This window comes from Condylostylus longicornis, unplaced genomic scaffold (assembly GCF_029603195.1).
Source record: "Condylostylus longicornis isolate FDR11 unplaced genomic scaffold, ASM2960319v2 ptg000257l, whole genome shotgun sequence".
NCBI classification, from domain to species: domain Eukaryota; kingdom Metazoa; phylum Arthropoda; class Insecta; order Diptera; family Dolichopodidae; genus Condylostylus; species Condylostylus longicornis.
Window position 1 is genome coordinate 213424 of NW_026578222.1, and position 16552 is coordinate 229975.

General features: G+C 32.2%; 1 protein-coding gene across 4 annotated transcripts in view; it reads left to right on the top strand.

Annotated features, from left to right (window-relative positions):
- The window catches only part of LOC129616642 (pseudouridine-5'-phosphate glycosidase-like), a 329630-nt gene that overhangs the window by 86915 nt on the left and 226163 nt on the right, over positions 1-16552 (top strand). For all 4 annotated transcript variants that reach the window (XM_055532273.1, XM_055532270.1, XM_055532271.1 and 1 more), the window contains one exon: positions 11723-11797. In XM_055532273.1, the coding sequence (XP_055388248.1) occupies positions 11724-11797 (74 nt within the window). In that variant the 5' untranslated portion in view covers position 11723. The remainder of the gene's footprint in view (positions 1-11722; positions 11798-16552) is intronic.

A 16552-nucleotide genomic window follows, 5' to 3' on the forward strand; every position in this document is an offset into this window, starting at 1 on the left:
ATGCTTTAGTTACGAAGCAAACAAACACACAAATGTAACCTTTTATTATATTGGCGTTACGCAACGTGCTTTTTTTAAGTTGTATTCGACCAGCAAAGTCAACACCCGTGTGAGTAAACGGTGGAGAAACGGTTACTCTAGCTGCAGGTAGATCACCCATAAGTTGGGTGTTTGGGCGTGCGTTGTATCTGCGACAAACGACACACTCCGCTATTCGTTTTTATATTCTGTGAAGTCCGTTGTTAATCCAAAATTTTCCCAGGATCCATGACATGGTTAAATCATTCCATTAATTAAGAGTTTTTTGGTGTGCGTGATCTATTTTAATGACGCCAAATGACTTAAACCTACTATTATAATAGAATGTTTGGAATTGTCATCGATATTTTGCTCTTCGTAGTTTGCCTCCCACTCTTAATATACCATTTTTCAAAAATGGGTATCTTGCTAAATGGGTAAAATAGTATCTTGCTGTTACCAGGCAGTTACTTGTTTTTTATTAGACAACTAATTTCTGTGTTATAGACAGTTTACTCTAGTTTGATTATAGAATACAGTGCAGTTTCCAATTCAGTTGTTCAAATTCAGGGTCGGCTGACTCTGTGTTCTTAAGGTGCTCTCATTTGTCTTTATGTACTTGTTCTTGTGGCAGGATGTTATGCTCACAGTATTTTTTACAGAGCTTATTTCTTTTGCACCGATTTCAGTTATTATGGCATCAATTTTTTTTCTTTTGAATTGTAATTGATTTGCAACTTCCTTTTTTATAAACGACTACTGCGACCCTTGGTTTATTAGCGCTCGCAATGGTGTATTTTTAACGTGTACATTTGCTGTAGGTAATAAAACTGCTGCATTCTTCGGTATGACGCAGTTGTATGATTGTCCACCTGAATTAGTAGATATATTATGTGTTTTTACTTTGCTTTCATCATGTAACAGGCTGTGATGATTTTTGCTGTATTTCATGCAAGTGCTCTTTGAAATGCACTTGTTTCTCACATGATTGCTGCTGAGACCATTTGAGCATAAGTTGTGCCTTCTTATGTAAATTTATCTTCTGAGTAAATTTTATGCTGCTCTTTACAAATTGAACATTCTTTTACCTTCATCACGCTGTGATACATTTGGTTGCTTCGCTTTTCATGTTTTGGTTTTATTGCCGGGCCCCCCAAAGTTGTTCCTGAAACCTTGTTTCCAGGAATTGTAACTTAGCTGTCAATTCTGGGATTTTCTTGTGGTTTGCCTGTTGTTCGTAGAGCCTTGAAGTTTCCTTATCTATTTTTTGTAAAATTAGAAAACTAATCAAAGGGCCTCAGGAATCTGTTTCAATGCCTAGGTTTTTTATAGCACAAAGGCATTCTTTTTTAGTGTCCAACATATTTTTTAATCCAGCCGATGTTTCATTATTTAAATGAGGTAGAGATAGCAGCTTATTCATGTATGTTGGGAACAGTATTCTTGTGTTGTTGTACCTGGCTGTTATTAATTCCCATGCAGTAACGTAGTTTTCACTAGTTACTAGGAGATGTTTTGTTAAGTTCATTGGCTCTGGCGACAGTAGACTTTTGAGGTAATGAAATTTTTGAACGTTATGCAATTGGCTATTTGAATGTATAAGCAAATTGAATAGGTTAAAAAAGCTGGTCCATGAGTCATACTGGCCGTTGAACGTTGGTATGTTAATTTTCGGTACTTTTACTTGGTTTTCTTGTGCTCTTGTAGACTCACCAGATTGAATTTGCTTCTGCGTGTGCTTCCTTACATGAAGATTTCCCGATGTTTCTCTTCAAATTTTTCGAAATGCTCATCTTTTAGGTATTCTGATTCTTGTTCATTTGCGAAATGGGAAATGATGTCATCATTTGTTCTAATGATATCTTTTGATATTATACGCTGTGAGGGAGTCCTTTTGTTGCATGCATTCGTCTACCTTATTCACAACTCGATAAAATATTTTTATTTTATTGTGCTGCTTTTTTTAACGCTGCTGTTGCTCTATGTCCATTAAATCATTAGAGCTTAACTCAGCTTCGTCATTATTGTTCTCTTCTAGATCGCCGTCCGTTTCATTGTCTGCGTCAGCGTGCTCTTCAACTTTGGAGCCTTTGGATTGGCTTGCGTTTTGACCTGGTACCGTACTTGTGAGTCGGTCTTGTAGGTTCTCCTTGAGTTTCTTCACCTTGTTCCAGTATTCAGCTTTGAAATATGCGTGGTCAGTGTTCGCACTCCAAAAGTCTTATATTATTAAGTCGTTGATATTGAATTGTTTCCAAAGTTTGTTTAGTTTATCTAGCCTAGTGGCTAGATATTCTGCTGTCTTTCTTGAAGTTGGATCTTTCTTAAAGTTAATCTGCAACTTCTCTATGTCTTCTCCTAACTCCTTTTGTTTGACAGCAGTTTCATCCAGATTCAGATTTTGTGACATCGTTTTTGTATTTTTTGGTTGAGCCCCCAAAATGTAGGAGAGTTTAATTGAAAAACTTCTTGTTGCTTGGTTTGAAGTTAATTAATTTATTTATTAAAAATCTGACCTATTTATACAAAAATTATGCTACTTAAAATTAATTATTTCCCACAGAAATAGACCAGTAAGTAATTTTATGTATTTATAAAATTCATAATTTTGTCATGTTAACTTAACAATGGTACATTTGTTTGTTATAGGTTTGAAATCTACTTAAAGTAAAATTAACAAATAATATATATGTATGTAATTTGACTCCTACTAAAATATTGTGAGAAAGTTATTTATAGGAGAATATTTACATTAACTAATTATAATGTTTGCAAATACATGTGCGTTAATATTAAGTTTGACAAATTAGCAATTTTAGCAATTTCGGTAATTTAAATAAATGGGAAAATAATAATAAGAAATTTAGAATTTAGAATAATTGTTGTTACACAACATTCTCTTTGTCAAAAAAAAAATTTTATATTAGGTATTTTCGAATAAATTAGAAATGTTCATGGTGATTTGGGATGTTTGAAAAATAACAATTAAAAACGTTTCAGTCGGTATAATCCGATTGAATTATACCCTGCACCTTTCATTGTTGTGTGCAATTACTCAAACTTGTGAAACGATTCTATTCTTCACGGATATGTCTGATCTATAAGTGGACACGCGACTACCGTATTTCATGAATCTGGCTTTATTATTTTCCCATATTTCATTACTGCCAATTTTCATGAATCTGAATTTATTATTTTTTCAAATATTTGAAATTAGCTTTTGGAGTCGTATGGCAGGTACCCGAACCTGTCGAGTAATTCAAGCGGCACTTCAAGAATATATCTGACATATATTTGAACACACGACTGCCAATATTATTTTTCCGAATACGTAAAGTTTGCTTTTGGAGTTGTACGGCAGCTACCCAAACCGATGCAGCCATCCCATTAATATTTTAAGAGCATATATGTAAAATGTAATGGGACAGAGGTGCACAAAATTTCATGTTTATACAAACTAGAATAATAAATTAAAAAAATTAGTTTTTAAATAAATTTTTGAATTCGTTTTTTTTATTAACTACATAACATACGAGTAGTTATATAAAAAATAAAATTTTTAATTTATTTTTCTTAAAGCTAGTAATATTTGATAACAAAACATATTGCATCATATATGTAATCATCTAAATTACACAAAATTTTTCAATTTTATTTTATTAAAGATTTCGGAGTTTATTTACATTATTAATATCTTAACATAGCAAGTAATAGATAATCCTTTTTATTGATTAGTCCAATTCCTTTTTTCTAATGATTGTATCTGTTTTTTGTATCCAAATGTAAGTACTCCAAATGTAATGCTTTATTGTTACTCTATTCTTTGTAAAAATAAACGTACAGTCTTGCTAATTAAAAGAGCTCCCCTAGTAACAATTTCCAAGAGTAACACCCAAAAATATATACCAAAAATCTCGTAAAACTCTCATACCACACTTGAATACTCTCGTAATTTTTTTTCTTTTTTGGTTTTTATGCAACTCTCGTAAGGTTCTTACAATAAAGACGTAGCACTTGTAGTGTTAAAAATTCTGCTAATCTCATGGGAGAACTACTTTCAGCAAGCCTTAAAAAATTTTAATTCTCATAAAGTATTTTTTATAAGATGTCAACTCTTATAGAATTTTGTTCTCAAAAGAATTCCTTTATAAGGAAATGTCGGAATATGACAAATAAAATACTGCAAAAAGTGACATAAAAAATATGTTTTCTTTTTATCGTTTTTATTCGTTTAAGAATCCATTATTCTCATAAGAGGAATTTAATTCTGATAAGTCTAGTTGTTAGGCACGGCTATTTTAGTATTGTCATTTTTACTTATCTAAATTTTTACCCTAATGAAACTGAGAATCCTTTTTTGAAAAGAAGTCCGAAAAATATTTATTGTACAGAAATTATTAAAATTAAATTAAAGAAATGCAAAATTATAGTTTTATTTGAATATAATAAGACTTAAGTTGAATTTTTGCACATTAATATATTTATTTTTTACTTAACAATTCTTAAATTTTAAAATTTATGTAAAAAAAAAGAAATAAGATTCATAGGGTTAAAAAATAAATAAAAATTTTTTAAATTTTAATTATTTTTAGTTGGCATTGCTATTGGCTTTTTTCGAAGTACAATATCAATAATATTTTTATCAATAAAATTTTAATACCAGCAACTTTTTGATTTATAGTCATGGCAAAAAACTTATTTTAATTTCCCATATTTGTAATCTTATAATATTAAATTTTTGAATACAGATATTTATTGATTACATAATATATGTATATCATATCATATACGTAAATATATGTATATTTTGTTTCATTTTTGTTAAAAAAGTAATTATTAAAAGCGGAACAGATATAGTTTTTATAAAGTTAGAAGTAAGACCGATATATTTATTCTATAATGTATTGCTTTCTCTTTTTAGTAACATTATAAGTGGCTTGTAAGAGTTTTCGTAACTGTCATACTAGTTTTTCTATGAGAGTTATATGCTTTCACTCACTCTTATATTAATTCTATTATAAGAGTTTTATGTTTTAAAAACTCTTTTAATGGGAGCTTAACTCTCATTGCAAGAATTAATAACTCTAGTAATTGCGCTCTTTTGTTCTTATAACGATTTCAGTAGGGTCTTTTAGTGTTCTACAAGACTGAAATTATAGGACCAGAAGCTTTTTTGGGATAAAATTTGGGTGTTTGGGTTGTTAATAACTTGCATGTTCTTACATGCTTTTATGTGATCTAGGTGAATTTTGTAATTTGAACTCAGTCTCAAACTTTTGCATTAGATTTTTTTTGCTTACTTATTTTATTGCCCTCTTTCCTTATATTTGTCTTTAAGTACACAGTTAGTCCTGCGCTCGTTTAAATAGCACACTTTCATAAAGGAAGGTAATAGTTAATTACAAAACAATAATTGTTTCCGATTGTTATAAAATAGTAAATTTGAAATTAAATTTACAAGTGTGAGGCAATTTTTAGATTGGAATCATGGGTAGGTCAAAGCATTTCAGCCCTGAAAAGAGACTGTGGATTTTAAAATTAAAATCCGAGAAAACATCGGTTTCGGAAATTTCTTAAATTGTTGACTGCTCTAGACTTGCTGTCTATAATGCAATACATTATTTCGCAACACACAATAGTTGATGAAAAGTATTACAAGAGCGGAAACCCAGAAAAACCACTGTGTTTGCTGATATATATGGCGACTTATTTATAACATCTGCGCAAATTAAACCGAAATTGATAACGTTATAATTAGTCGCCCACTATACGACGTCGTTTGAATGAAGTGGAATTAAGATGCTCCATAGCACAAGTCAAGCCATTTAATTCACAAAAAAATCTAAAAGCACTTTTTTCCAAAAAAAAAATTTTTGGAAAAGTGCTAAAAAGTATTCTATTTTATTGTTATTTCGTGTCTTTTGTTTCTTAAATGAAGTTATGTTTTTTCTTTTAGTTAATTGAAAAAAAATTTATGTTATAATTTTTTCCTATTACTAATATTTTCTATATTACATAAAATTTACGTTTTTTTTAACATTTTGAATTTTTTTTGAAAGTTTGCTATTTTAATGAGCAAGATTGTAGGTATAGTATTTACGTTCTCCTTTTCTCGTAAACTACTGCTTCTTAAAGAAATGCAACTTTCAACGCTACATTTCGAGGCATTTCTATTTATATAAACGTAATCAAATATATTGTTAGTATAAATATACATACCTATGTTTTCACTTAAATTACACAGAATTATTTAAATTTCTTTTATTAGATTACTTATTTATTTAAATTGTTAAAATCTTAACATTAGTAGGTAATTGAATAAATTATATTTGCCGCAGGCAACAAAATAAAATTTAAAGCTTTTTAAAATTTTTAAAATACTTCGTCGTATTCCTTTTTCCTAATGCTTGTATCCATTTATCCCCGATGACCTCGTTTTTTGGAGAAATAAATGTAGGTATAGCATTAACGTTTTCCTTTTCTAATAAAGTATACTCTTATATTTTATTTAAATATGATTACAAAAAAAACTTTAAATAGTACACCAAATTTTACTAATTTATTAAGTTATTTCTTCTCTTTAAATAAATTTTAGTATTACTTTTTTCAAAATCCACCCTTGTTTCATACTAAATATTACGAACGTAAGAAAAAACTTATTTATATAAATTATAATTCTTCATTTGATTTAATAACACAAAATAAATATAAATTTAGTGAATAGTATAATTATTCACTAAATTTAAATTAAAATTAAATTTTAAACAACAAATAAATTATTTTACCATTAAGCGACGAAGTCTTCACGTAAGAAACTTATGTATGGATTAAAGAAATACTATAGTCTCTTTATTTGTTCTATACACACAAAAAATGCAAAACAAACCGAAGCAAAATAAAAAAAATAGGGAGATAAAGGTTGGCATGGGTTCTAGTCGGTTTCACATATTTCTAACATACGAAGCTGCAAATGCTAGGAAAGGCCCCCTGGAAACATCAGCTCTGCCAACAAATCCGACTCTCACCTCCCAGAAAGTAGGTATCATGATTATCTGTCGGGTGTCTCCTGGGAAACTTACTTAGTAAGGCTGATGAGAGCGGGTGAAGCGAGTACTCGGCGCTTAATCCGGGTTTCGTTGGTTAGGAAGTGCGCGGGCGGTAAATCCAGTAAACTGAGTGACGGCAGTTTTGAATCCTGGCAGGGAGTATAAAATGCAAACATTAATCACTTGTGCAATGGAGAAAACAAAAGGCTTTAGTACCCCAGGTGGGTACTAAATACGTGGATTCTCTAACTACGTTGAAGAATCCACCCCCTTCGTACGGCTCTACAGATTCTGGGGGAGAGCGATTTATTGCATTTTATTGATCTGTTCAGGAGGAACGCGAAAACTCGGCGTTCACCAATTACACCTGATGTACGGATTTTAGAAAAGAATAAAAATATCTTATGTAGCCAACAAAATTAAAAAAATAAAAGTGAACGGGAAAAATATTATGGTACCTCTACCGCTGTTTATGTTAACATTCTCAAATGACGAGGAGATGAAAAAAATAATGAAATTAATCACTTAAACAGGATGAAAGTTAGGATAGAGGCACCTTGAAAGGACAGAACCATTCCGCAATGTAAAAGGTGTCAAAGGTATGAGCATACACAAAAATTTTGCCAGAGAGAACCGAATTGTGTTAAATGTGCAGGCAGGCACTTAACCGCCGATTGTAGTAAGCTAAGCAGTATTACAGCAAAGTGCTTCAATTCTTTGGAGGCCCACCCAGCAAGCTATATGGGATGCCTTGCAGCTAAGGAACTGCAGAAACGTAGGAATAACAATAACACAATTTGAAGAAGAATTCTGACCGGCCACCGAGGCAATTCAGTTCGAGAATAGTGTCTAAAGATGTAACATCTAAGGACGTGAGGGTTTTGTATTAAATGCAAAATATGATGCAGAGCATGCTAGATATGATTGACAAAATCTCTCAGAGGTTGAGCATTTTGGAGAGCGAAGGAAAATAATCGAATAAAAAAACACCTGGTAAATGATGGCATGTAGTAATTGTAAAATAGCGGCATGGAATTGCAATGGTATCGCATACAAAAACGACATGTTTGAAGTTTTTGTACATACACTGAATATAGACGTGTGCCTTGTAAGAGAAACACATATGACTTTAAGAAGCAGGATTCAGTTTCAGGGTTATATAATTTACAGCTCTAATCACCCCAGCCCAGCAGATAGATGAGGAGGCCGAAAATTTTACTAAAATTATTCAAAAGGCGGCATGGAGTAGTTTGAAAATTAATGCTATTAGAAGGGTTAGTATTAACTATCCTCCACACATATTATGAAAAGTATGGCAAAGCAGGGGGCGAGAGAGATATGGCAGCAAACGCGTGATCTTTCTGATAAGGCTAGATATAATCTTGAATCGCAGAAATTAAGACATTGTATTAGAAAATGCAAGGAGGATTCGGTTGCCAATTATGTTCAAAATTTGACGGCGTGTGAGGAAACCAAGTACTCACTGTGGAGGGTAACAAAGAAAATGAAGCAACCTATCAAACATCTTGCTCCTATTAAAAACAAAGATTGAACGTGGGCAAAAACTGACAAAGACAAAGCAAATGCGTTTGCGGATCATTTGGCCGATATATTCTGTCCGCATGACAACCAAGGCTTGCATGAAAATGAGGAATCTGCTGAAAACCATAAGGGGTATAACGATGCTTACGCGTCTAATAAATGTGTGTATAATTATGCCTGAAAAACCTATAGACGAGGTGATAATTTCAAAACTGCTAGAGAAACTTTTATTGGCAAGGTTTCAGCCAATAATTGAAAGTAAAAAGTTAGTCCCGAATCATTAATTTGGTTTTCATCGAATAACTGACCTAATACAAAATTCCCTGGAAGAAAAATCAATATGTTCTGTCATATTTTTGGACGTAGCCCAGGCTTTTGATAAGGTGTGGTATTGTGGATTAATAGAAAAACTTAGACAATTACTACAAGGACAGTATGTTAAGGTGCTCGAATCTTACCTGACTAACAGGGTATTTCAAGTTAAACAGGAAGAGGAATACTCTTTGCTTAGGGATATCAGGTCGGGGGTACTACAGGGGAGTATATTGGGCCCGATATTATACTTGTTATACATGTGTAACATTCTTGAGTCGGAAGGAGCGACAACGGCCACATTTGCTGATGATACAGCAGTTATGGAAATGGGACGAAATGAAAATGAATCTACACAAAAATTACAGAAGGCCAGTGAGTAGATCTCAAAATGGACTAGGAAGTGGAATAATAAACTTAACGAGATGAAATCAGTACATGTGAATTTCACTAATAGAAAAATTGACAATTCATTTCCGGGTCGGATAAATGGCGTCTTGATTCCGTTCGCAAACACGGCGAAGTACTTGGGAATGACATTGGACGCAAAGCTCAGATGGAAGGAGAAAAAGAGAGCTCAACTCGAGGAAGAATACAGGAAGTTTAAATGGCTTTTATGATATATAAAAAGTTTTGATATATAATTAAATATTAAAGCCTGTATGGGCTTACGGCATTCAATTATGGGGCTGCGCTGCACAGACTCATAATCAATCTATTCAAAGATTTCAAAATAAAGTATTACGGGACATTGTAAACGCCTCTTGGTATGTTCATAATGCCGATATATACAAGTGTAAATTTTTTTTTTTAAATAATAAAAAATGTCATTTGCATTATGGCTAACGAATTCATCTCATTCCGGTAGTGATGAAATTTAAAAAAAAATAACAATTAAGGTTTGAAAGATTTAAGATTAGCGACAGCTCTAATCCATTGGATTTGCCAAATTTTTTCTAGTAAATTAGTTGCAAACATTTTATTTTATTCACAGATTTATAAACTAGTACAGACTTCCAAAGGAGGCCTTTGTGTATTTACTGAATATATTCGAGGGAAAAACGAGTACCCGTAAAAGGCTTTCTCTGTCATGAAATTTCCAATTCTTCAAATTTATAAATACTTTCACGCTAAAAATAAAAATTAAATTATATATTTTTTGACTTGATTTATGTATAAAATTAATTTTTTTATGATTTTGTTAAATTGTTTTGTTTTAACTTGCATTTTTGGTGTATCCCCCTTTCTTGTCATTTGTAAATACTTTTCGACAAAAAACGTCGTTTCACTACGACATATTTTGCATCAGAACGACTGGAATATGGCTGAAATACATTTTCCCGCTATTCCCTGACGATTGTCACTACGGTCGCCGCTTAGAATATCAAATTCAAGTCGTAACGACAATTGTCGCTCTAGTTCGACAACTATAATAAGTCTCATACTCATGTTCGGCCAATGTGGTATCCCAGAATTGATTTTTAAGCAGTAATTTATCTTGTTGGTACATCTTTGTTTTAAAAATCTTTGGTTTAGTCTGATGACGCGGAGTGTAATTTGTTTTATGAGTAGTAACCCATTTGTGTTATACCCTCCGGCTTGGTCTGTATTGCTTATAATTACAATACAATTGCAGAGTATTGTTGAGAACATAGCGTTTGACTTCAGCATTTGCACAAGGTCACTTAAAAAATCTAATTTGTGTTCGTTTACAATTAAAGCTAGGAAGGAATTTCACTGAAAGAAGGTATTTGTATTCATATTTCAAAAATTTTCGTAAAAACTAAATGTTTTTATACTCGTTATTAGGGGTATAAAAATTATATATATATACTTAATTATTACATAGGAACTAGGGGATATATTCAGTTAGTCGCAAAACATGTAATACCAAAAAGTATAAATATTGTGCCAGCGACGGCTGCTGTTGTAATTGGACCAATTCGGACAACGGGTTCGGGTAGCTGCCATACAGCTCAAAAAGGGTTTTTAAATATTTGAAAAATAATAGAGATTCATGAAACTTGGCAAGCATGTGTCCAATTCTAGGTCAGATATAATCGTGAAGTTTTGATGAAATTGCTTGACCAGTTTGGGTAGCTGCCATACAACTCCGAAAGTTTATTTTAAATATTTGGAAATATATTAAAGCTAGATTCCTGAAAATCGGAAGTTGTGTGTTCAATTTCAGGTCAGGTATATTTTTGAAGCTTTGGTGGAATTGCTTGACCATTTCCGGTTAGCAGCCATACAACTTCTAAAGTTAATTTTAAATATTTGGAAAGATAAAGCTAGATTCATCAAACTCGACAGACGTGTGCCTGATTTCAGGTCAGAAACATTTCTAAAGTTTTGGTGGAATTTCTAGACAGGTTTGGGTAGCTGCCATACAACTCCGAAAGTTAATTTTAGATATCTGGAAAAATAACAAAGCTAGATTCATCAAACTCGGCAGTCCTGTGTCCGATTATTTCAGATCTAGCTCAGATCAGATATATTTAGATATATTCTAAGGTCAGATATATTTCCGAAGTTTTTAACAGTCAACAAAGTATTACCTATAGACATTATTATAAAACAACTCTTTCTCATATAAAATTTTAATTTGATACAGAACACTTTGTATAAAATTTAACACTCACGAGATTTTGTTATAAAAAAGCTCATAAGAAACATATTTCAAATCAAGTAAATAAAAAAAACCATTGTTAATATTTCTAAAATAAGTAATTATTCACACAACTGTTTAATAATTTAGCATAATTAAGAAATATCTATATTAAAATTTTCGATTTTCTTTTCAGAATGTGGAAACACAATGTAAAAAGTTTAAAATACCATTTTTCTAACATTTTAGTCAGGTGTACAGAAATCAAACCGTAAGTAATAATATAATACATTAAATTAATTATTTTTTTTATAAGGTTTAAAAGAGACAAAAATTAAATCAGCTAAATTTTAATAAATAATAAGCCTCTAGTTAAGTTTGAAATTAATTCAATTTGAAAAAAAAATCTGATGTGGTCAGTAGATAACCGACGTAATGTGTATTGTTTAGTTAAGTGAAAGTGTTACAGAATATTATAAAAATGCCTTTTGAACACTTCTTTCCGATTTTTAGGGCATTAGTAAGCTTTTAGCTAACATATCTAGAAAAATCTAAATTTGTAGAGTGAGCTCTTAGTAGGTAACAACCAAAACTCAAATATTTTTTTTTCATCAAAGTAAGGAGGAAAGCATGAGTGCTACCAACATGCCATTCCCTGGCAACCCATAGTTAGTTATGTGTTTTACCACAAAAACCTTCTCCTTATGTTCTGATACAAGTCTCCTTAGACCAACCATTAAATTTTCTTTAATATAGATTGAAAGAGATTCAACGCTCCCCGATTTGGTGAAGCGCATTTTGCGCTAAATCACAAGACAAAGGTCTCTTTAGCCTCCTGGGAGAATCCCGGATAACAAGGAGCCGAGAGGCCTTTATGTTGACATGTTGCTCCAGGCGAGCTCTATGTCTCACCGCTCTTTCGTTAATTTCGTCAACTACACATGGAATATTTAGATCTGTGTGCAAATCTCCATTTCAAACATACCAAGGAGCGTCCATAATATTCCGAAAAACCCTGTTCTGGAACGTTTGCATTCGCTGGACATGTATTTGTTTGGCACATCCCCACAACTGGATACCATACAACCAAACTGGTTTAATAATTTGGTTATAGAGCAGGATTTTATTCTGTATCGGCAACCTTGGCTTGCAACCAAGGAGCCAATACAGAATAATTTTTTTATATTTTAATTCTAATTCTGTCTTTTTTTAACATATTTCTTCCGTTTTAGCTTAACATCCAGTGTCATTCCAAGATATTTTGTCGCATTCTCCTGCGCAACATTTAACCTATTTAAATTAACACGTGGGGGATTTACAAGAGCTTTAGTTATAAAATTTACTTGTGCAAACTTAGTTTCATTTACTTTTATTTTCCATTTCTTGGTCCAAGCATCAAAACTCTTGCTTGCTTGCTGCAACTTTCTTGTGGCGTCAACAACATATTTGATGCTACTGCCATAATTGTAGTATCGTCAGCATATGTAGCCACAATTATATTTTCTATTTGAGGCACATCTCTTAGAAAAGAGTAGATATAGTATTGGACCCAAAATACTGCCTTGAGGCACACCTGCTCTTATTTCTCTAAGTGTGGAATAGTCCCCCTCCTGTTTGGTTCTAAATAATCTGTCGATTAAATAAGAAGAGAGAATATTTACATATTGCTTTGGTAATATTTTTTCTAACTTATACATTAATCCTTCGTGCCAAACCTTGTTACAACGGCTACAAAAATTGTTGCGCAAATTTGCTTTTCCTCTAGGGCTTGCTCTATGATTTCATCAGTAGTTGAATGTCTTGCTCTAAACCCAAATTGGTGGTTCGGAATTAATAACTTTTGCTCAATTTTAGGTCCCATTCTTTTCAGTAATAACTTTTCAAAAAGTTTCGACAAAATTGGTAGCAGAGAAATTGATGTATAAGACTTGGTCTCATTTAAAGGCTTACCAAGTTTTGGTATCATTATAACTTCTGCCGCCTCCCAAGCATTAGGCACATATTTTAACCTTAATGCAGAATTCACTAAAAAAGTCAACATTGCTATACCCTTTTTTTGGTAATTGCTTCAGTATCTCAGAGGAAATTAAATCGTAACCCGGTGCTTTTCTTGATTTTGAACTTTTTATTTCCTCTATTTCTCTTTGTGCAAATGGGGTGATAATGTTTTCTGCTCTCATATTTCCCATTGCAATATTTCTGTTTGAAAGTATGTCATTTGGCCTAAAAATTTGAAATATTTTAGCATTATCCTTATTTTATATTGCACAATTTATTATCATCCGTTCCCCTAATAGGAGGACATATAAAATTGGCTTTTTAATATTTTTTGCAAATGAATCTTTTTTGATTTTTCTTTTTAGTTTCTGAGAGAATGAGTGCAGTTTTATTCTCCGGATCTCGTGAGCTTCGCCATCTGCGTCTAGTTCTTCTCTTTTCGCTTATCATTTTCAGTATCTCTCTTGGGTAAGCCATACCCACGGATTTATACTCACATTGTTTTGTCATAGTATTATTCCAGGCAGCGCTTTGTATGATTTTGTTAAAATTCTTCACCTCAGAATCCAAATCACCCTGGGCTCGTACTTTAATTCTTAAGTTTATTTTATTCCCTATTTCCTGTATAAAATTAGTCCAGTCAGTGGATTTATTAATCAACATGGGCTTATTTTGTTTCTTGGTAACTGTCTCAGTTAAGTTTAATATAACTGCAGAATGATCCGAATCCAAATCATGGTTATCTTCTAATGAAATTTGGCGAGATTTTCTTGACAATCTCTTTTCTCTATTAGAGAAAAGCTATTAAAGAGATATCTAATCTAGAACCCCAATCAATATGTTTGGCATTATAATCATCTTCCAGAATAAACCTTTCTTTAAGGAGATTCAGGAGATCTTTGAATGAACCACTCTTTATAACATGTCCAGAAATGTCCAGGACAGTAAAGTACACCAAAATCGAAATTTTGTTTGTAAGAATTTATTCGTACAGCAACAAATTGGCTATCGTCTCTTTCTACTTTACTTATGTCATTATGTTTTATATTATTCCTTATCAAAATAGCGCAATATCTTTTGATTCATGTAACCATTTATTTTTATACCTGTTTGCTGTTTTAAATGTATCTCTGTTACCAAACATATATCAACATTTTGGGTTCTTAGAAATATTTCTAATATACGCTTTTTATTAAGAACGCCATTTACATTCCTCATCGCAATTCTTATTTTATCTTCGTCCATTATTTTTTATTCTTTTTAGCATACACACATAAACATTACCATGCTTGTCCTCTAATCTGTTCTATTTTAATGAGATATTCAACATTGATTAATGTAAAGGAGGGGGTTTGATCTTTCTTGTAGTGCATTTATCCGCACAGATTTTTCTATTTTGCTTACTTTGTCCTCAGGACTTATTTCAGGTGACATATCTGCTCTTCGCTTGCTTTTTTCTTGAAAATTCAATCGGTTTTCGAAGCCAGATCCTCCTCGTTTGTGCGGTATTCCACTTTGTTTGTCGCAACGTGTTTATTTCTTTTATTGCATTTACATTTCTTAATTTCAATTTCAGCTTATTATTTTTCTCTCTGAGATGCTGGATTTCATTTTTAAATCCTTACAAAGCACTTCTAGTTCACTTATTCTTATATTTAAGTGGCAGTTATCAGATTTCTGATTTTTTTTTCATTTACTGCTCCCATATTCGTATTTTTCTGTTTGTCACCTTTGAACATATTTTCTTTGCTTTTATCACATGGTGGTGTCTGCATGACACGAGGTGTTTTTTTAAAAGGGTCAGTAGTAGTAGTAGTTTGGTGCAATAAGTGGTCTCCCTCAGAATACGTGAGATAAGCCTCCGAGAAGAGTGTGGGTTTTCCAGATTTACTGGATTACCACCTGCGGTATAAAATCCTTTGGTATTTTTCATTGCATTTGTTTTTGTTTTATTTCGGAGTTTACTTCTTCTAGCCTTTGACATTAAATATCTCGCGCAAGGCAGCACGCCCGATTCCTGCCGTCCCTCAGGGATCAGTCGCAGACCAGACAGCCGTCCATTCTGGATCACACGATTCTGGATTTGTACTGGATTTTAGTGGACTTTTACCAGAAGCATTCCTACTGCGGGTACTTCGCACCTCCATCTGCCTGGATCAACTCAAATATCAAATTTTAAAAAATTCTATTGATCCGTTTTGTATATATGTTAAAAAATGTAAAATAGGCCCCCAGATCGCTTTCCGAGCTCTGATCATTTCCACAAATTTTTAGATTGATTGTTTTAACACTGAAAATTTGTATATTAAATTTCAAAGAAATTGGTTCATTATTTCTCTTTAAAAGACCAGTTTCCACGGCCTAATATATCTCAAAAGTTGGTCAGTCTGTGACATAAGAAACGCAAACTCACATATAAAATTTAATCGAAATCGATTGAACCGAACTCAGGAAACATGCGTGTACACACAGAGAGACAGAAAGGCCTGTCAAAAATGTTTATTTTATTTTTTTAATACTTTAGTTAAAGGTTTATCTGCAAAAGCCTTAGCTGAAACAATAAAGAACTTTCTTTAACTTTGTACCGAACAAAAAAACACCATTTCAAGCTTTAATATATTATATTCACACACTCTTATGAATGTATGCAGCATGCACATATATGTATGTAAATATATTATTATTTTTGTTAAGAAATATATTTTTATATTAGGTATTTTCGAATAAATTAGAAATGTTCGTGGTGCATAAAAATATTTGAAAAATAACAAGTGAAAACATTTCAGTCGGTATAAACCGATTGAATTTTACCCTGCACCTTTCATCGTTGTATAGCAGACAGGTACCCGAACCTGTCATATGATTCAAACAAAACTTTAAGAATATATCCATTAAAACATTCCATACAAAGACACCAGAAATAACGAATAGCCGAACACTAATCTAATAGTATATTCATACAACTTTTAAAGTATATGTCAATAGTTTAATAAGTGTATTGAGTGTAAAAGTTTCAAATTTTGAGTTA